The 23,575-nt window shown below is 35.7% G+C and overlaps 1 protein-coding gene across 1 annotated transcript in view; it reads left to right on the forward strand.

The window, feature by feature from the left end:
• LOC131842307 (uncharacterized) overlaps positions 1-5,682 on the forward strand; it is a 69,780-nt gene extending 64,098 nt beyond the window's left edge. Inside the window, exons 20-24 of the mRNA XM_059190845.1 lie at positions 1,165-1,271; positions 2,180-2,438; positions 2,519-2,776; positions 2,898-3,049; positions 3,713-5,682. Of these exons, the coding sequence (XP_059046828.1) occupies positions 1,165-1,271; positions 2,180-2,438; positions 2,519-2,776; positions 2,898-3,049; positions 3,713-5,326 (2,390 nt within the window). The 3' untranslated portion in view covers positions 5,327-5,682. The remainder of the gene's footprint in view (positions 1-1,164; positions 1,272-2,179; positions 2,439-2,518; positions 2,777-2,897; positions 3,050-3,712) is intronic.
• The last annotated feature ends 17,893 nt before the right edge of the window (positions 5,683-23,575 follow it).

The raw sequence follows: 23,575 nt of genomic DNA on the forward strand, positions 1-23,575 counted from the left end.
AAAATCCTTTCTTAGCTGATGCCTACGTCATAACATCTACCTGCATACCAAATTTCAGCCCGATCCGTTCAGTGGTTTGGGCTGTGCGTTGATAGATCACTATGTCAGTCAGCTTTGAGTTATATATATTTAGATAAACCATCTAGTAAACGATTTTTGAGGTTATGTTCCGTCTCTTTCTTTCAACCTGCATTCGTAATTTTAAAGAGTCGAAACACGATTTGTTAAAATTGTTTTCTTCAAAGGTATGTTTTGTGAATTAAAGTAAGTACACATAATATCATTAACTACACATTTTATGTTTGTATGTGTGTGCGTGTTATTAGCATTTATGTAGTGTGCACTTGTGGTGTGTAGTTTTTTTTTTTATATTAGAAATACATAACTTGACTATATGTGGGATATTTTCGTGCATGAAATTTTTTGTTCTTTTTATTCAGTTAAGTCCCACTTGGTGTGCTTTGTTTTGTGATATTAATCGTAGTATAACGAATATAGAGATGCTATATGTGTCGTAGAAATTAGTTTTATCATTTTATGTTTAACTGTCACTTCTAATCTTAAAGGAGTAAGAAGTGTTGAATTAGTTATTTCGCGCGTGGCTGATTTACTATCAATGCATTTTTTTTGTGTAACACTAGCTATTCGACCCGGCCTCGCACGGATTATATATATAAACCTTCCTCTTGAATCACTCTATCTTAACCGCTTCAAAATCCGTTGCGTAGTTTTAAAGATTTAAGCATACATAGGGACAGATAGCTAGAGTGATCTTATATGTAATGACTAGACAAGATGTTAGTCAGAAGCGTGGCGTGCCTTGGCGGGGCCCCGTATAAAACATTGTGAGGGGGCCCTTATGAAAGATAAAGATTTCTCGCAAAAGAAAAAAAAATTGCAATAAATTCGCTCCGACTTTGCACGGATGTACATGTATTATATATATATATATACACCTTCCTCTTGAATCACTCTATCTATTAAAAAACCGCATCAAAATCCGTTGCGTAGTTTTAAAGATGTAAGCATACATATGAGACAGACAGCGACAGCGACTTTGTTTTATACTATGTAATGATTACACTAGTGGGATGAAATAGATGTAAATCAAGTGGAGGAGTGGTGAGTGGTGACCGTGTGTGTAACTAGTACATTCCCCCGCAGCGCGCGAGCATGCCGAGCGGTACTCTCCCGTCCGACGAGCAGAGAGCTCTCCACCACGCGCGCTGCACGACCTGGCCTCCGCGCGGCTCGAGTACCAGCAGCTGCAGGTCGGTACCACTCCCATCATCCACCTCCTTTCCCGCATCAGATCACGCCTTCAGCAGCTACCACTAAGAGTGTCTCAGGTAACGTACACACCACAAGCTTCTCCCGATTATATAGTCTGCTAATACCGAGCTGGCCAAGAAGTTTGGTATAGTTCTGTTATAAAGTTAACTCGCATTTTTGTCTAATATCCTTTAACACATCTAGCGTCTTGTAGGTCACCGGTGAGCTCATAATATCTGGATCTTTGCGCCGCGTAGGTCACCCGTGTCTCGACTCATTTTGTGTTTGAGATGTTTTTAAAATTTTGTGAAATTTTCATACATTTGTAGTACTAAAATGACCTCTCGGCGCATGCGAATAGAAAATGTGTTTGTCCCACAGCGCCACAGTAGTCACTGGTGACCGAAATGAATTTTCTTTATTTTCCTAGAAAATTTCAATCCATCCATTTCATCAAAATACGTGTTAATGTTTACCGATGTCATAAAAAGATCTTTTTTTCATACAAAAAAAAAGTATTTTTGTCATTTTTGCAATGCCGTTTAACGTGTTAAGCGGGTAAGTGTACACGGCCCTTTACGGTTTAGGTCTAGGACCTACTTCGTCGAGAAACTGGAAGCTTGAAATGATACAGTAGAGAAACACAATAGAAGTGTTTTTCATTGAGGGGATATTTCGGCCTTATATGGTCGTGTACACGTGCTGCTGCACGTAGCAACGGCTCGAAGGTCGCGCAGCTGCGTTGATAATGTTACACGTGCCATGCGATGAGAGTTCTAGGAAGTTGCAAGGAGTAAATTTGGCACGTGTAGAAAATATGTAATTAGTTAGTACATTAATTGAACATTTATATATTGTGTCTTCGAATCAAGAAAGAGTTTCAATGTGATGTTTTATCCGTCCACAGCGAGGCCTGGAGCGACGGAGTGGAGGTGGAGGAAGTGGGGGCGCTGCGGGGGCCTCCCCGCCGCTGGACTCGCGGCTGCACACGCCCGTCGGCAGCATGCCGGGTCAGTACACCCCCACAGTGCCCCACACACCCCCGTGTACTGACTCGCGGCTGCACACGCCCGTCGGCAGCATGCCGGGTCAGTACACCCCCACAGTGCCCCACACACCCCCGTGTACTGACTCGCGGCTGCACACGCCCGTCGGCAGCATGCCGGGTCAGTACACCCCCACAGTGCCCCACAGTGCCCCACACACCCCCGTGTACTGACTCGCGGCTGCACACGCCCGTCGGCAGCATACCGGGTCAGTACACCCCCACAGTGCCCCACACACCCCCGTGTACTGACTCGCGGCCACACACCATGCCGGGTCAGTACACCCCCACAGTGCCCCACACACCCCCGTGTACTGACTCGCGGCTGCACACCCCCGTGTACTGACTCGCGGCTGCACACGCCCGTCAGCAGCATGCCGGGTCAGTACACCCCCACAGTGCCCCACACACCCCCGTGTACTGACTCGCGGCTGCACACGCCCGTCGGCAGCATGCCGGGTCAGTACACTCCCACAGTGCCCCACACACCCCCATCACAAGAAGAATGAACAAAAATTTTTTGTTTTGCTCTTTTAAATAAAATAAGTTACATAGTGAACGTGTAAAGTATGGTATACAGGGTCGCCGGCGCACGTGTGCGGCGGTGGCGGCGGGGGTGGCGGGGGTGGTCCGCCACCTCTGGAGCTGTCGGCGCTGTCTGCGGAGGCGGCGCGCGCGCTGCTGGCCTGCTGCCCCGACAGAGAACTGCTGCGAGCCGGCCTCCTCACGCAGGTACCGACATCACCCCACAACCAAAACCCTCCCAACCCTGTACCACTGTCCTCGCAATTTTCCGGCTCGAAGGACCAAAAAAATAAGATATCCGGCCTCACTAGTACCCGGCTCGAAGAACCAAAAAAATTTGTAATGCTGTTTATACTATAAATATTAACGAACTATTAGGTATACAACTACAAGTCATCGACAGGGAATTCATCCCCACACGCTAGAACCGAAGTGCTCTCGGACAGTGCGGTTTCAGAGGATTTTGTTCACGCACTTAGAGCATGGGGTTTTTCAAGAAGTTTTCTAAAAGAGTGTATTAAGGTTTCTTAAGGGTCGACAACGTCAGACGTCCATAATCTACGGTAACCATTTACCATCAGATATACAAAAAAAAATCTAGCACAATACAATCATCAAAGGATGATCCTTTGATAATTTTACTGATAGCTGTAATTGTCATGTACATTGGATACCATTTCTGATTGTGGCTTGATGATGACTGATTTCATCAGTATCATGCAAAAGCGCCAATTTTCATAAATTCAACACTAAATCTTTTTTATCAATTATTAAGTAAGGACGTCAATTTGGAAACGTTCATTTCAATCGATGTAATTTAACTGTTGATTAAAGTACTCCAGAAAACTTATTAATATTGTATTTTTCTAGGAAACGGCGCTGAAGCTGGGCATAAACCTTCACACGCTGTACTTGCCGCACGTGAACATCTCGCAGGAGATCCTGAAGGCGTTGTCGTTCGGCGGCTACGCGTTACTGTCCGGCCATACGTCGCCGGCCAGTCCGGGCTCGCCGCTCCACCAGATCACCGAAGGCCTAAGCTACCTCCACACGGGGTCCATCACTAGAGGCACCCCCCAACCTAGCGCGACACCCCTAGACCTTCGCAGCAACGTCGAAATGGACACAGGTCAGGCCTACCCTCAATTACATCCTATGGTACATCCTCAGATCCACATGGTCACGCACAGATCTCTGAACAACTCCCCCATTTCAAACCCAGGGTCTCCTCTAGACATGATTCAGGAGGAAATAGGCAATGGAAGTATTGACGTTAGAAATTTCCAGGACACCAGGAACGTACAGTTCCAGAATTATGTGTCCACTCATCCGCAAATAAGTCTGACGGATTGCTTAGGGTCGGAGATCACGTTAGTCGCTTCTTCGTCGGAAGACAGCATGGATAGTCTAGAAAATAATATGAAATATTCCTTACCTCAGTTCGTCATATCTGAACCTTCAGATCTGGACGATCGGCCGTCGATCACTAAAGGTATCGGCAGGAAAGTGAGCCAAGAGACGGAACCGCCACCCCCTATCGAAGTACCCAAAGATATTGAGTCAGAAAAGGACACGGAAATGCAGTCTCCCAAAGAGGATGAAGGCACCAGGTTCTTGACTGAAGAGCTTAAGTACCCGAGACGGGGGAGCGACAAGTCGCTCGGATTCAGTGACGATTCTTTGAGTAACGACTCGGCTAATGCGTCGCCCAACTGCGAGCACAACGTCCAGTCGATATACTCCAACATCGTCTCGATCAGTTCGGGTTTTAGCGAAAATCGAGGCAGTTTTTCAGAACATCGAGAATCGTTCTCCTTTTCAGATCGGGGCAGTTTTTCAGAGAGAGGCGAATACGGAAGGTCGTCATTTTCGGAGCGGAGCGATTTCGGCCGCGGAAGTTTCTCGGAGAAAGGCGAAACTCCTAGGTCTTCATTCTCCGCTCAGGGGACTCTAGGCGAAGTTAGAGAATACTACGAAGATGTATATATGCCTAGAGACAGCAGCAGGCATTGTTTAGAAAAATGCGACGAGGAAGGCCAGGAGAACGAAGACATTGACAAACTGCAGCGTTCCACTATGGATCTGCGTTTGACTGATGTTTGTAGACCCGAAGAGCAGAAAATCCCCATTCTGCTCAGTCCACAGAAGGTTTCCTGCATGCAGGAGTATTACGAAGTCAGTTTGTCGACGGTCTGCTCGAAGTTGGACTCGCAGAGAATTGTAGAATTGTTAAAAGACGCGATCAATACAAGGGTCCCGCCACAGAATATATTCGTAGAAACGAACGACCAAAAAGACAGCGACGACACAGAGGCGTTAACGGGATTCCTAAATCTGGAATATTCCGGCGGAATCCAGATCGAGTTGGTGGTTTGTGAGAACAAGTTGAAAGAGAAGAAAGGTCTCAAAATGAGGCGGATATCGGGAGATCAGAGGGAGTACGGCAAACTCTGTCAACAGCTGATAACGAGTTTGACAGTGTAAGTTGACATTGACTCTTTCATACCAAAACATGTACTGGTTCTAGATATTTCGTAAGTCGTGATATAATATATCCAAAGGGTTATTAAACATTTTTCACATTGAAAAATGTTGTAACTCGCCGTTTGCTACGTCTACGACCAGGTTCTTATACTGGACGGCTGTCAAGATTGAATGTCAAAGTACTCGTACAGTCACTGACATTTTGACATTCCCATTTTGACAGCTGTCACAGTAACGTCAATTGAATACCAAAAAACTAACGTCAATATAGTATTCCTATGATTCCTGATTTCATTACAAAATTGTATATTTGACACGTAGTAAGTTAGGATTCGACTAAAGTTGCCATCTGGGGTGTAACACACCAAATCAAATCCAAGGGGTAGTACAACCACCATACAATGATCCCACAGCTAGAAAAGTCCTTTCCTTTCCACTTTTCTATCCCGTCATATAACGCACCAAACATTTCAGTGGACCTATTTTACCTGCCAGGTTTTGTGTATTTACAACAATAACATGCAGTGCTTTATAAAACAAAATAACTAAATTGTAAATCCATAGAGCTGAACATGATTAAGTTGTATTTTTTAGATAGGTCCTAACAACATCGTGCCATCAGCTCCATTTAGATATGCCGTAGATTTCCGTAAACAGTCTCCACTCGTTTCCATCAACTTCAACCATTTAGCTTTTTACTATGTTACAATCAAATTACAGTTTTTTAAAGAAACCAACATATTATGTGCATTTATTAATTGATATATTTGAAACGTCCATTCCTATATACAATTGTATGTAAATTTCTCTATATATAATATGTTTTAATAAAAATTTATTAGCAATAATTAAGAAATAGTGATACTATTTCGATTGTATGACAATGTGACACGTTCATATATAGAAATGTATGTAATTCACATGTTATTCTGGGTTGCTGTAAATATTGCAATATATAGGTACTGACGTTGATTTTTTAATTAATATTGAACATAACAAGTTTGAAATACAAGTAACATGTGAAATATATATCATTTCTATGTTTACTATTGATGGCTTTAAACTCGTCAGTGAAGTCGATACTATGCTGCTTGCCTGTCTGTTTGTAACACTATATCAATTTAATTCCTTCAATATATTTATCAATACAATTAAATTCAGATTATAAAGTTCTTATAAAATTATGACAAAAATGTCATTTTGACATTTGCAATTTCAATTGACAAAACTTGACACTTGAAATGTCATGTTTTGACATTTCAAGTGTCAAGTTTTATTCATTCACAAGCCACGAATTTAACTGACATTAGCAAAATCAGTCGCCCATCAGTAAAGTTCCAATCAATTACTGTATCAGTAAGGACTGTAGATGAAATGGGTGAACATGATTGGTACAATCCAATTCGAATTTTAACGCCGTTAACTTAAAGTCGTATCTCGCATGCACATTCGCTGGCAAACTTTAATTAGCTTTACAGTAAGGTGAGTCTTGTGGACGGTATCACGTGATTAGTCAATATGTGTTAATATGAAAATGTATATATAAATATATTGTATAGTAATTTCTGACATTTCGGCGCATATCTGTATAATAGGTATGATATTTATTCCAAAATGAAGTATAGGTGTTAATTCCATTTTAGTAATATTTAGAAAAGGTTAGATAATTGTAAATAATTAGTTTTAAGTCAAGTGTTGGTTACATTACACTATTCTGTGGACGCAGTCGGGTAACGCTACGTTTGGTGCGCACTATTGTTTGTTTTAATATGTATATAATTGTAAAGACACGGTATAATAAATTTGTTTTAGATATTGGACTGTTTTGTCTCATTCTTTCCATATATCTTCCCAATTTGATAGAACGGGACAAAACACCCAATAGTAAAGACTCTGTTTAGTTTGTTATTGGTATTCGTCAACAGAGAATCAGTAAACGTTACTGTTGGTGTTTTGTCCCATTCTGTCAAATTGGGAAAATATATGGAAAGAATGAGACAAAACAGTCTCTTTTCCGGACTAGATGTCTTAGAATAACAATAGAAACTTTTATAAAGGTTTTTACCTAAAGGAAATGTACCATAGTAATGTAAGCACCAAATAAGCGGTTATTGTTTATCGGTACAGACGTACACAAGGTTGTAAAGCATTGTACGGGGTCTGAGGTGCGAGAGAGACGGAACACACTAGTGCCCTAATGTATTTGGACATTGTATTTTTAAATTCACCTCAATACAACATCAATGTATGCATAAGAAGATACCGAAACCAGCAATTTATACTAACTCGAATTTTCAGTAACTTCGTTATTTTTATATATTTCTTAATATTTTTTTTATTGTTATTATATATATAAAAAACACCATTTTAAACAGTTTAGCATATAGAAGCTAATTTACTAAAAATTCGAGTTAGCTTAGTATAAATTGCTGGTTTCGGTACGATATATTTTTGCATTATTAAACCTAGTAACGAAACTCGAATTGTAATAGTTTTTAACTGTATGTACTGCGTCCCTCTCGCACGTCACACCATAGACAATTAGTCTAGATACTGTATTGCCATAGGTATGTAGAAATGAGTTATCAAAATTTACGATTTTGTAAATATAATTTTAATAAAATGATCCTGAATACAATTATGTTATATGTTGTTTTATTGTTTACTACTCGCCCCGGCTTCGCTCGGGTGTACATGTATTATATATATAAACCTTCCTCTTGAATCACTCTAATTACATACTAAGTTTCGGTTACTTACAAATATATATGTATATCATTGGTACGGTTTGCAATAAAATCAATATATTATTTTGCAATATTATTATTATTGTATTAGAGAGGTAAATTGTAGTTATATCAATTATATTAGTAGCTGGTGTCTGAGGTACAGGCCTGGTCTAGTTTAGACACTACTGCACTGGACTTTGTGTTAAATAGTTTTTAAGAACTATTGCTTTATATATGGAAATACATATAGAAACTTAGTTGGCAAATTTTTGACATTTCATGCCCGCCATATTTATTTTTATTTTTTTTTATTTAGTCTTTTGGTCGATAGTTCATGTTTGTTGCGGCATTGGATACTTGGTATCAACAAATTAATCTATTAAAAACTACTTCAAAATCCGTTGCGTATCCGTTTTAAAGATTTAAGCATACATAGGGACGGACAGCGACAGCGACTTTGTTTTATATTATGTAGTGACTTCTATATTAATAATTTGACAACCTCGATGGTTTAGTGGTTTAGCCTTTCCGCACGGTACAATAGTAATCTATACATCTATATATATAAATGAAATTGGAGTGTCTGTTTGTAATATTGAAATAACCGTTTTTTACTACATGCATATGAATATAAATACGGTACATACACCAAAATAACATTTTTTTTATTTTTGTCTGTCTGTCTGTTTGTTCCGGTTAATCTCTGGAATGGCTGGACCGATTTTGATGGGACTTTTTTGGCAGGTAGCTGATGTACCTTTTATTTTGTGGATGATAATGGAATGGTGCTCCCGCCTGCGCTAACGGTTTACGCTGGCGAGGCACCAGTGGAGGATGATAAGATGAGCATGAAGTCAGATCAGTTAGCACATCGTGACAAACTCACTAGAAATTTATCACGATGGTTTCGCTCGATAGGAAGAACCCCGTGGAGGTCGACCTAACATGGTACATTGCTAGCAATGGCGCTTACTAGTTCCCATTACTAACAATCCTTTCCCCCCTGTAATAAGTAGTAACTTACGCTACATTTATTTTAGAAAAATAAAGTTAAAGTCCACAAGAGGTAAGAGACATTCTGCCTTAATAGCAACAAACCAAGTCGACAAGACAACGAGCGCCGGATAATGTACCTAGTATAGAATGTATATTATTATTTCATTTATTTCGGATATTTATCCATCCATATTATGTTAGTAAGAAACTCATTAACTATGTTAGTAATTTACAATTTTATATATTTAATTCATATATTTATGTATCTGTCCACGTCCAGAGGCCCTGGGTCCGCAGCAATGCAGCGATATCCAGTGCCCCTGAAGCGGACAGTCCGACATATTGGATATGGTGTTTAGGAGGTTGTTTGCGCTCCCCCAAATTCTACACATCAGTGATGCAGTTCTATTTCTCATGATGGCTTCAAAACCATCTACCCGCGCTGCTGCAAACCTCTCTGATGCGCTACAAAATCGAGGGAGCCCAAACAACATCCTAAACCCATTATTATATTGTATATGACGACGTCGCTGGCCTCACGGTTTAACACCCCTTTACGTCCGATGGTCGATAATGATCATAGCACAAACATTTGAATTCATGAGTATGATTGTTTGTATCGGTCTGGATGTTATATGTGCGAAAAATAAATCTACGTATATATATCAGTTGTCTGGTACCCATAACACAAGCTTTAGCTAGCTTAACTTGGGTCTAGATGGCGCTGTGTGAATTGTCCTGAGATTATTTTTTTTTTTTCAAAAATTGTCATCTCCCCTCTTAAGGAGAGGAAATGGCAACATACCGATTTTGACGGGACTTTTTTTGGTCCCGTCAAAATCGGTATGTTGCCATGTCGATGGTCAATGGTCGATAATTGTCATAGCACAAACATTTGTATTCATGAGTATGATTGTTTGTATCGGTCTGGATGTTATATGTGCGAAAAATAAATCTACATATGTATATCAGTTGTCTGGTACCCATAACACAAGCTTTAGTTAGCTTAACTTGGGTCTAGATTGTGACGGTTCACCTATACCCATAAGTATATTATAAATATTTAGTTCAAAAATTGTATTAGATTTTAAAAACAATTCATTTTAGGACTTTAATTCACTAACTAAACATTGATTTAATTTCTATAAACTAGATTATTTAAAAAATAAATAATTATAAATAGAAACATTATATGGTTTAATAAATAAGATATATTAAATAATTTTACGTAAAAACAATACAAAAATAATATTAAATAAAAAATGTTTCAATCTTATTTCATAGAATTCATCAACTCAAAACGATAGCTTTGATTTACGCACACTAATGTATATCATTATTAACACATACACATTGGTAAACAAAAATGTCTATAAATAGCCAATATGGATGTTAGACGGGATTAGTCGGGAGTGACCGTGAGGTGAGCAAGTGTTTAATTAATTATTTTATTAGTGGTTCCTGTCGAGCATCTCGGTAAGTGATTTAATTCTTTTACTTTAGATGAAACACTCTGAAATTTATTGAGAAGATAATATTTAGGATGTGTTGATCCAGCTAAATTTATAATTGCAAATAATAGGATTATTAAACTCGTTTAGATGTATGTTAAGTCGACTTATGGCCATAATCTAAGCCTTGTTTAAATGTTAGATATTAAAGTTATAATAAGATTGAGAGCTCTATGGTTTAGTGGCTTAATGTACGCTGTTTCCTGAAGTCGCGGATTCGAGTTACATGCGTAGCGCATGTAAATTATTATGCAGACATACATGTGTATAATTTTGTTATTTTCTATTATTGAGTTATTGTGTGCATGTTAGTATTATAAAATCATTTTCTCTAGGTATTACATATGTTTATTTACTTTTTATAATTTGTGTGATTTTATTATTTTTATATTATTGTTTTATTTTGTGCATGTTAGTATTATAAAATTATTTTCTTTAGGTTCTACATGTGTTTATTTCCTTTTCTATAAATTGTGTGTTTTACTATGTGCTTAAATCCTATGTAATTGTACATCATACAATGGGTAAAATATATATTAGAATAATTGAATCTTTACGTACGTTATAGTCTCTAGAAATTCGTGTATCGGTTTATATTAATTTATTTATTTCTTAGGCATATACGTTATACAGCGTTTGGTACTTTATTGTTAGATGTTAAGGAATTTCCTCATGTTGAAATCTTCAACGTTTATAGGTAATTTAATATTTACAATAAGAATTCAGATAATAGCAAAATTACTTTAAATAAATAAAAGTAATCTAATGGAGTTATAATAGAACTTTGTTGCACTTGTGTAGCTATTAATAATTCAATTACTTGCCAACGGTAAATATTTCCCTCACTAAATTCATCTATTAATTATTTATTTCAAATATTTTATTACTCACACTGAATAACTAGCTTTGTAGTGTTCTTTGTTTGTGATAGTAATGCAAGGTTGCTATTTCAAATAGAGGGATTCTGCCTGGTTGGGATTTAGTAATTACCCATACTACAATTATATACATTCTACAAAAGGTGTCGCATGGGGGAGTTCTTGATTACTGAAGGCTTCACTAGAAGGAGGAAAATACTTGTATCGATGATTGAACTATTGAAGTGACATTTTCCAAGAGTTTTTGATGATATATTATGATCCGTAAATCTCTATGGAGGCTTTAGTAAGGAAGTATAATTTCTGAATTAGTTGTGGAAGTTTTCATCAGGAGGAGAGAGAGGCTCAGATCAATGAATCTATGATGAAGTCACATGTTCCATCATTTGAGGAGAGATGGGTCAAAGCTCGCAATGAAGGTTTTAGACCACGATCCCTGTGGAAATTTCTACAACCAATAGGGACTTCAGTTTAGTTGATAACTATGTGGTTATCTAGGTCTCACACCCTGAACTTTACTATATGTGCGTTATATGTGTGGTGTATCAATATAGAGATATGTTGCTACCCTGGACATATGGCGTTATGTAGGTAAAGATTTAGGACACATATCACATTTATTACATAATACAAATTATTACACTGCACAAATATGTATATAATAGATGAATTAATCCGTAATCAATATTATCTATATTAATCAGCTGAAGCAATAGCAATGCTGTTCAATATGACTCCCTTATAGATATAGAGACGTATTTTGCTTTCCGTAAATAGTGGAATTGCCTAATTATAATATATAGTTGTGAAAATTGTACGCATTGGGGGGTTTATTAGATGAGATCTGGGAGTTTACCAGAAGTAGTGAAGGTGAGTGTTAGTGCATTTTAAAAGGGTCCTTTAAACCTACACCCGTGTCACAAGTCTCGGGCACCACTTGTGGTTCTCTCCCTGAACCATCAGTGGCCAGTATGAGGGCCTAAATCGTCATCATAATTAGTAGGTTTAATAAACGTATACATATAAAAGTATAATTACTAAATAAACCGGTATCTATTAATTCTTATTGGACTTCGGTTCTTTATTAATTAAGATATTTATTATTATTTTCTTTGTTCCAGTCAATTCATTAAAATAAAAGTTTATTTCAAGGTCCTTGGCCTTAATAACAAATACTAATTACTTTATTGTATATGCTCAACTTAAGCATATTAGGACTCTTAGTCCTTTAATTTATATATACATATTATATATATATATATATATATATATGTTTATGTATACATAAATATAATCACTTCTATGGGCTTCGGTCCTCAATCTATATATATTTATGAGTATCCATTTATATGGCTAATCATTTCATCAATTATCTTAGGCTTTAGCCTTTACATCTAAGGACTCCGGTCCTGTATCACATCGACTGTCCGCCTAGTGGATGTTCATACATCACTTTAATCCATGTCATAGAACTTTGACATTATTATCTATATTATTCTGATTATTTCACTATGTGATTAATCAAATCTTACTGATATATATTTGGACGTGCAGTCCTTCTATAAACTAAACATTATCTTCTGGTTGGTTCATCATGTGGATCATTCAGATATCTCTATTTAGATTTGGGACTTATAGTCCTCGCTTATAATATCTCACTAATTATAATGATTACTTTACTATGTATTTTTTAGATAGGTCCTAACAACATCGTGCCATCAGCTCCATCTAGATATGCCATAGATTTCCGTAAACAGTCTCCACTCGTTTCCATCAACTTCAACCATTTAGATTTTTACTATGTTACAATCAAATTACAGTTTTTTAAAGAAACCAACATATTATGTGCATTTATTAATTGATATATTTGAAACGTCCATTCCTATATACAATTGTATGTAAATTTCTCTATATATAATATGTTTTAATAAAAATTAATTAGCAATAATTAAGAAATAGTGATACTATTTCGATTGTATGACAATGTGACACGTTCATATATAGAAATGTATGTAATTCACATGTTATTCTGGGTTGCTGTAAATATTGCAATATATAGGTACTAACGTTGATTTTTTAATTAATATGGAACATAACAACTATGAAATACAAGTAACATGTGAAATATATGTCATTTCTATGTTTACTATTGATGGCTTTAAACTCGTCAGTGAAGTCGATACTATGCTGCTTGCCTGTCTGTTTGTAACACTATATCAATTTAATTCCTTCAATATATTTATCAATACAATTAAATTCTGATTATAAAGTTCTTATAAAATTATGACAAAAATGTCATTTTGACATTTGCAATTTCAATTGACAAAACTTGACACTTGAAATGTCAAGTTTTGACATTTCAAGTGTCAAGTTTTATTCATTCACAAGCCACGAATTTAACTGACATTAGCAAAATCAGTCGCCCATCAGTAAAGTTCCAATCAATTACTGTATCAGTAAGGACTGTAGATGAAATGGGTGAACATGATTGGTACAATCCAATTCGAATTTTAACGCCGTTAACTTAAAGTCGTATCTCGCATGCACATTCGCTGGCAAACTTTAATTAGCTTTACAGTAAGGTGAGTCTTGTGGACAGTATCACGTGATTAGTCAATATGTGTTAATATGAAAATGTATATATAAATATATTGTATAGTAATTTCTGACATTTCGGCGCATATCTGTATAATAGGTATGATATTTATTCCAAAATGAAGTATAGGTGTTAATTCCATTTTAGTAATATTTAGAAAAGGTTAGATAATTGTAAATAATTAGTTTTAAGTCAAGTGTTGGTTACATTACACTATTCTGTGGACGCAGTCGGGTAACGCTACGTTTGGTGCGCACTATTGTTTGTTTTAATATGTATATAATTGTAAAGACACGGTATAATAAATTCGTTTTAGATATTGGACTGTTTTGTCTCATTCTTTCCATATATCTTCCCAATTTGATAGAACGGGACAAAACACCCAATAGTAAAGACTCTGTTTAGTTTGTTATTGGTATTCGTCAACAGAGAATCAGTAAACGTTACTGTTGGTGTTTTGTCCCATTCTGTCAAATTGGGAAAATATATGGAAAGAATGAGACAAAACAATCCCTTTTCCGGACTAGATGTCTTAGAATAACAATAGAAACTTTTATAAAGGTTTTTACCTAAAGGAAATGTACCATAGTAATGTAAGCACCAAATAAGCGGTTATTGTTTATCGGTACAGACGTACACAAGGTTGTAAAGCATTGTACGGGGTCTGAGGTGCGAGAGAGACGGAACACAGTAGTGCCCTAATGTATTTGGACATTGTATTTTTAAATTCACCTCAATACAACATCAATGTATGCATAAGAAGATACCGAAACCAGCAATTTATACTAAGCTAACTCGATTTTTCAGTAACTTCATTATTTTTATATATTTCTTAATATTTTTTTATTGTTATTATATATATAAAAAACACCATTTTAAACAGTTTAGCATATAGAAGCTAATTTACTAAAAATTCGATTTAGCTTAGTATAAATTGCTGGTTTCGATACGATATGTTTTTGCATTATTAAAACTAGTAACGAAACTCGAATTGTAATAATTTTTAGTTGTACACTCCGTCCCCCTCGCACGTCGCACCATAGACAATTAGTCTAGATACTGTATTGCCATAGATATGTAGAAGTGAGTTATCAAAATTTACGATTTTGTAAATATAATTTTAATAAAATGATCCTGAATACAATTATGTTATATGTTGTTTTATTGTTTACTACTCGCCCCGGCTTCGCTCGGGTGTATATGTTTTATATATATAAACCTTCCTCTTGAATCACTCTAATTACATACCAAGTTTTGGTTACTTACAAATATATATGTATATCATTGGTACGGTTTACAATAAAATCAATATATTATTTTGCATTATTATTATTATTATTGTATTAGAGAGGTAAATTGTAGTTATTTCATTCATATTTGTAGCTGGTGTCCGAGGTACAGGCCTGGTCTAGTTTAGACACTACTGCACTGGACTTTGTGTTAAATAGTTTTTAAGAACTATTGCTTTATATATGGAAATACATATAGAAATATAGTTGGCAAATTTTTGACATTTCATGCCCGCCATATTTTTTTTATTTTTTTTTATTTAGACTTTTGGTCGATAGTTCATGTTTGTTGCGGCATTGGATACTTGGTATCAACAAATTAATCTATTAAAAACTGCTTCAAAATCCGTTGCGTAGTTTTAAAGATTTAAGCATACATGGGGACGGACAGCGATAGCTACTTTGTTTTATACTATGTAATGTACTACTATAATAATAATTTGACAACCTCGATGGTTTAGCGGTTTAGCCTTTCCGATTCGCGGGTTCAAATCCTCGCACGGTACAATAGTAATCTATACATCTATACATATAAATGAAATTGAAGTGTCTGTTTGTAATATTGAAATAACCGTTTTTTACTACATGCATATGAATATAAATACGGTACATATACCAAAATAACATTTTTTTACAATTTTTGTGTCTGTCTGTTTGTTCCGGTTAATCTCTGGAATGGCTGGACCGATTTTGACGGGACTTTTTTGGCAGGTAGCTGATGTACCTTTTATTTTGTGGATGATAATGGAATGGTGCTCCCGCCTGCGCTAACGGTTTACGCTGGCGGGGCACCAGTGGAGGATGATAGGATGAGCATGAGGTCAGGTCAGTTAGCACATCGTGACAAACTCACTAGGAATTTATCACGATGGTTTCGCTCGATAGGAGGAACCCCGTGGAGGTCGACCTAACATGGTACATTACTAGCAATGGCGCTTACTAGTTCCCATTACCAACAATCGTTTCCCCCCTGTAATAAGTAGTAACTTACGCTACTTTTATTTTAGAAAAATAAAGTTAAAGTCCACAAGAGGTAAGAGACATTCTGCCTTAATAGCAACAAACCAAGTCGACAAGACAACGAGCGCCGGATAATGTACCTAGTATAGAATGTATATTATTATTTCATTTATTTCGGATATTTATCCATCCATATTATGTTAGTAAAAAACTTATTAACTATGTTAGTAATTTACAATTTTATATATTTAATTCATATATATCTCTGTCCACGTCCAGAGGCCCTGGGTCCGCAGCAATGCAGCGATATCCAGTGCCCTGAAGTGGACAATCCGACATATTGGATATGGTGTTTAGGAGGCTGTTTGCGCTCCCCCAAATTCTACACATCAGTGATGCAGTTCTATTTCGCATTATGGCTTCATAACCATCTATCCACGTTGCTGCAAACATCTCTGATGCGCTACAAAATCGAGGGAGCCCAAACAACATCCTAAACCCATTATTATATTGTATATGACGACGTCGGTGGCCTAACGGTTTAACACCCCTTTACGTCCGATGGTCGATAATGATCATAGCACAAACATTTGTATTCATGAGTATGATTGTTTGTATCGGTCTGGATGTTATATGTCAAAAAAATCTACGTATATGTATCATTGTCTGGTATATAACACAAGCTTTAGCTAGCTTAATTTGGGTCTAGTTGGCGCTGTGTGAATTGTCCTGAGATTATTAATTTTTTTTTTTCAAAAATTGTCATCTCCCCTCTTAAGGCACAAAAGGCAACATACCGATTTTGACGGGACTTTTTTTGGTCCCGTCAAAATCGGTATGTTGCCATGTCGATGGTCAATGGTCGATAATTGTCATAGCACAAACATTTGTACTCATGAGTTTGTTTGTATCGGTCTGGATGTTATATGTGGGAAAAATAAATCTACGTATATATATCAGTTGTCTGGTACCCATAACACAAGCTTTAGCTAGCTTAACTTGGGTCTAGATGGCGCTGTGTGAATTGTCCTGAGTTTTTTTTTTTTCAAAAATTCTCATCTCCCCTCTTAAGGAGAGGAGATGGCAACTTACCCCCGCCAAAAGCACAATCAGCCGGGGTTCAGGGCCCCAGGGAGAGAAACCTGCATCTTTCCCGGGAGTGAGCCGCCTCGGAATCCCAACCGTCTGAGACGTTGTTCCAGACTGGTTGGGATAAGATCGTTCACCGACATAACGATTGGAATGATTTCGGTGGACATCACCCCCACATTTCAGTCACCTCGTGAGCCAGGTCGAGATATTATTATTATTATTCTTTATTTTTTTCTCAGCTATTGCTGAATGAATATGTTTCTCCACACTTACGGGCCGAAACCAAGTAAGTGCAGAGTGTGTGTATGTGTGCGTGCGCGTGTATGTATGTGTGAGTGTGTGTGTACTTATTGTGTGCCTGGTGTGACTGGTGTTATATCATTTTCATCGATTTCGAGAAATTTTCGGACTGTACGACAAGTATTTAAGATGGCAGCTTTTTGAAGGGTGATGTAAAGTGTTTTTTGTATATCTAATTGTTTCAGGCTATGATGTAGGTGTTTGGGTATGATACCTGTAGATGAGAGGACTATGGGTATTATATAAACTTTTTCCTGTTTCCATATTCTTGTTACTTCTTCCTTTAGCTCTGCATATTTGTTTATTTTTTCAGCAATTGTCTTCTGGAGATTGGATTCCGGATTACGGATTCCGGATCGGATAAAAGTATTTTACATTTATCCACTCCAAATTCCATGTCAATGTCTTTAGAAAATGTTTGTGTGATATCAGCTAGGTGAAAGAGCTCTTTCCTACTTGTGGCGAATAACTTGATATCGTCCATGTACATTAAATGTGATATAATGCTTTCAGGTTCTTTTTTGTTCAGTTTAAATCCTAGGTTACTTTTAATCAGCAAGTTAGATAACGGGTTTAACGCAAGATGAAAACCATAATGGGTTTAAAGCATCTCCCTATTAAATATCCCTGGTATATAATCCCTCTTTTAATATTAATAAAATCAGTACTTAAGGATTCATTTTTATGTTTAATATTTAGGGTTGTTTGCCAATTTTTCATAGCGGTTTGTAGAAGGGTTATAATTGTAGGGTTATTATTATTATTATGTAGTACGGAGCCATTCTTTCCTTCCGTCCTTGAACAGTAGGCAGGAAGTCTGCGTTTATATGCCACTTCCTTCCGTGACCTCGCGTCTGTCCGTCTGTATTTAATTAATCATAATATGAGGGCGATGAATGAACGTGTAACAATTATACATATCCTTATATATATATATATAATATTATAAATGTGAAAGTAGCTATGCTTGTTGCGCTATCACGCAAAAACTACTGAACCGATCATCATGAAATTTTGTACACATGTTCTTGGAGGTATCAGAATGAACATGGGATTTTATTAAAAAATAAAACTTTTTTATACCATAAAAAAAATTATATCAATATTTGCTACTTCAACGCCATCTGGCAGCCAGTAATGAAGTTATGCGAGCGAAGCCGCGGGTAAAAGCTAGTATGGAATAAAAGAAAATAGAGTTGAAATAATTCCTATTTTTTTTTTCTTTCTTCATGTAGTTACGTTTACTACCCCTTTAGATAAAAAGGGGTGAAAGTTTAAATTTTTTTTGTATTTACTTTAGTTACTTGTCCTATTTATTTGTAGATCGCTACATTAGATGAAAAAAAAAACCGGTAAATGCGACTACATTTTGACAACTACGCACGAACAGATCTGATCATTTTTTTTTATTATATTTTTTTAATTCAAATAACTTAACTTTCTGCATTAAAAGTAGCCTAAGTTAATCCTTGTAACATTAGCTACCTGCGAGTGAAATTCCAGTCAAAATCGGTCCAACCGTTTCGGAGATTAGCAAGAACAGACAGACAGATAAAACATTTTAACAATTTTTGTATAGTTACATTCAGTGAATATTTCAAATTACAAACACTTAATTTTTTGATCAGGACGGCATAAGTAGCAGTGTAATTAATTAATTAATTACAATAGCAATAAATTCTCAACTAAATAGCAAAATAGCATAAATGGCCTAATGACCTAAAAAAAACAAAATGTATGGCATTCTTAGCAAAATATATTTGCTCAATATTTACTAGACCGAGAAACCTCAATCGATCACCATCAACAGGAAATTGGCGACATTTTTAAAGAAAAAAAAGCTGTCAAAGTGCGGCGCAGGAAACGAAAATTTCTTTTAATTGGCACATATAATTAGGTAAACCATAAATTTAAGACGAACAACTGGGAATATCTACCTTATAATAATACGCATAAGAATCTATTTTGAAAAACGTTTAAAAAGAAATACGACTCCAATGACGAGTACCCAGTTACAACTAAAAAAAAAAAAGATATTATAATGTAAACTCGACCTTATTTGTTGTAATCATATGGTCGATTCTTTAAAAGCATTATAGCCTTGCAGAAAAGACAATTGTATCTAAGGACAACCAGGAAGAAAGAAAAAAAACACTAAACAGATTATAAAGATGTTGGACTCACCGCCACGTGCAGCGGAGGCTGCGCCGGATGGCTCATGCACGCCAGCAATTTAGATGAAAAAAATCATCAGATGTTAACAACATTTTTTCACTACACTTTTTTTTTATATTACCCTATTTCCTGAGGAAGAGGTAATGTTTTGGGATTTAACATAGTCATATATTTAAATGAATGAAATATAGGTAGTACGTTTTTAATATTTAGCATAACGTTGATCTGAAATTATTATATTGTTTTTTAGAAGTACATATATTTTACGCAAAATGTATGCATTTACACTGAGTAACATGTAGTTAATTTTTTTTTATCTTAGACAGACAGGACAGATAGGTAAGTTTTATTCTGTGGGTGTATGTGTACGTGTAACATTTTTTTATTTCTATATTCAATTAACACAATATAAACTTACAGCTAATTGCCGACATGTTTATATTTTAAAACTGTTAAACTTAACTATACACTACTTAACTCTATAACGACAAAAACATTCTTATTTTATTTATTACGACTCGTAGCCGTTCCTGCGACTTCGTCCGTGTGAATTAGAACTTTATTGTTCTGAAATAAAAGTAGCCTAAGTTACTCCTTATTACATCAGCTACCTGCCAAAAAAGTCCCGTTAAAATCCGTCCAGCTATTTCAGAAATTAGCCGGAAGAAACAGACAGACAATAATTGTATAAAAAAAATCGTATTTATATTCATAGCATAGAATCATATTCATTTATATGTAGATATAGATAGAATTCATGGGTTGGTTACTAAGAAATACGATATATACTTAAAGACACTTGTTTTGTAAATTCATACATAATATATACCTATACATTTTCTACGTTCTACATCCGGATTAATACAAACAATCATATTCATTATGTGTACAATTATTTCATTGGTATTTTGCTAAATTATTAGTCAATTATTTCACTATTAGCCAATTAATATTATACCAAATTTCTTTGAGTCAAATTTCTATTATTGTATATTAGCTGTACTCGCGACTTCGTCCGCGTGGAACTTTATTTTTCTAAAATAAAGGTAGCATATGTTACTCCTTATTACATCAGCTACTTACCAAAAAAAGTCCCGTCAAAATCGGTCCAGCCATTTCAGAGATTAGCCGGTACAAACAGGTAGACAGACAAAAATTGTAAAAAAAATCATTTTGTTGTATGCATCGTATTTATATTCAAGTGTGTGTAGTAAAAAACGGTTATTTCAATATTACAAACAGACACTCCAATTTTTACAATTTTTATCTCTGTCTGTCTGTTTGTTCCGGCTAATCTCTGAAATGGCTGGACCGATTAACAGACGCTCCAATTTTCCTCATATGTATAGATTGGACATGTTTATTTGAATTTACGGACACTAAGATTAAAATTTAAATCTATGAATCACAGATAATATAATATTTCATATTAAAATTAATAAAATACATCAATCAAAAATGTTGACGACGCCTCATTTTTTTGCCGGCACCGGTAAAATCTGACACATTTTGACACATTTTAACGGATGTGACTAATTTCGCGTTTCTACCATAAATAAGCTGTTTCTCCCCAATTCGACTTTACGGCGCGCTTTACGCAACGCGCCGATATCTGAACCCTATTTATAGAACCATTGTCGAGAGCAAAAAAATATATAAAAAAAAAACATTGTACTACTTCCGTTTTGTGACGATTTTTTTTTATCGGAACGTGTTCCGGCTCGGGTGTCAATTTATAGATAGAATAGAATAGAATAGAAATAGAATTAATCTTTATTCAAATAAACTCATTACAAGCACTTTTGAATAGTAAAAAATATATAAAAAAAAACATTGTACTACTTCCGTTTTGTGACGATTTTTTTTATCGGAACGTGTTCCGGCTCGGGTGTCAATTTATAGATAGAATAGAATAGAAATAGAAATAATCTTTATTCAAATAAACTCATTACAAGCACTTTTGAATAGTAAAAAATATTTAAAAAAAAACATTGTAGGTACTACTTCCGTTTTGTGACGATTTTTTTTATCGGAACGTGTTCCGGCTCGGGTGTCAATTTATAGATAGAATAGAATAGAAATAGAATTAATCTTTATTCAAATAAACTCATTACAAGCACTTTTGAATAGTAAAAAATATATAAAAAAAAACATTGTACTACTTCCGTTTTGTGACGATTTTTTTTTATCGGAACGTGTTCCGGCTCGGGTGTCAATTTATAGATAGAATAGAATAGAAATAGAATTAATCTTTATTCAAATAAACTCATTACAAGCACTTTTGAATAGTAAAAAATATATAAAAAAAAACATTGTACTACTTCCGTTTTGTGACGATTTTTTTTTATCGGAACGTGTTCCGGCTCGGGTGTCAATTTATAGATAGAATAGAATAGAAATAGAAATAATCTTTATTCTAACTCAGTACAAGTACTTTTGAATAGTCATATTTTGATTCTACCACTCATTCGGAATGCAGATTCATCACAAGAAGAACGAGCAAGAAACTTGTGTGTTGCTCTTTTTAATAGATGTTTTTTATTTATATAAATAATTACAGTATAACAAGTAAGAGGCATGCGATAATCAACATAGAAATCGCTACGCACTCATTATTAGTGTAATCAGATAATATTGTCAGTGCTATAGATTTAAAGTTTTTCTATAAAAACATTATTATCGTTAACAAATTCTTCAATTTTATAGTAAGCTTTTTTGCAAAGGAACTGTTTTATCTGACATTTAAAAGATTTATAACAGACGCTGGTATTTTGTTGTAAAATTACGCAATTGCCATAAAACGAATTACTAACTTTAGCCAAACGACATTTAGGTAAAATCAGTTTGTTATTGTTACGTAAGCTTTTATTAGTGCAATCACTAACTCTTTTGAAACTGTCTATATTCTTCCTGGCGTACATGATATTTTCATAAATGTATTGAGAAGCAACGGTGAGGATATTTGATTCCTTAAAACACTCTCGCAATGACTCCCTGGAACCCATACCATAAATGGATAGATAGATATATCGTTTATTTGTTTGTTACTAATCACACACAAGATGTTCCTAAGAATAGACAATACATAATACAATATAAGATTTATAACATTGTGTTATTATGTGTGATCTGTAGCAATACAAAAAGGTACCATGCTCAGCGTGGAACATTGTTCAAGCAACAAAACACTGATTTTCAGCTTTAACCCATTTGAGGGTACGTGAAAATAATAATTAAAATAAATATCTTATATATAAAATTCTCGTGTCACAGTTTTCGTTCCCATACTCCTCCGAAACGGCTTGACCGATTCTCATGAAATTTTGTGAGCGTATTGAGTAGGTCTGAGAATCGGCCAACATCTATTTTTCATCCCCCTAAATGTTAGGGGTAGTACACCCCAATTTTTTTTTTAAGGCAAAACAACGTTTGCCGGGACAGCTAGTAAAATAATAATCTCAGGACAATTCAGCATCATCTCCAAGTTAAACTGAAGCAGCGATCTTCAACGTTTTACAAAACAAGATCGATTTTTTTTTCTGCACCATAGATACTTTTATAAGGATTTTTTCCTTTTATATTAATGGTACTCCTTATTACTTAATTGTTGTCATTACTGAGAGTGGCCTATGCTGTTAGCGGGCCGCAGAAATCACATCAGAGGTCCGCAAGCGGCCCGCGGGTCTGGTTGAAGACCCTTCAACTAAAGCTTGTGTTATGGGT

The sequence above is a fragment of the Achroia grisella genome, unplaced genomic scaffold (assembly GCF_030625045.1).
Source record: "Achroia grisella isolate CSIRO2021 unplaced genomic scaffold, CSIRO_AGI_Agris_v1 utg2156, whole genome shotgun sequence".
Classification (NCBI taxonomy): Eukaryota; Metazoa; Arthropoda; class Insecta; order Lepidoptera; family Pyralidae; genus Achroia; species Achroia grisella.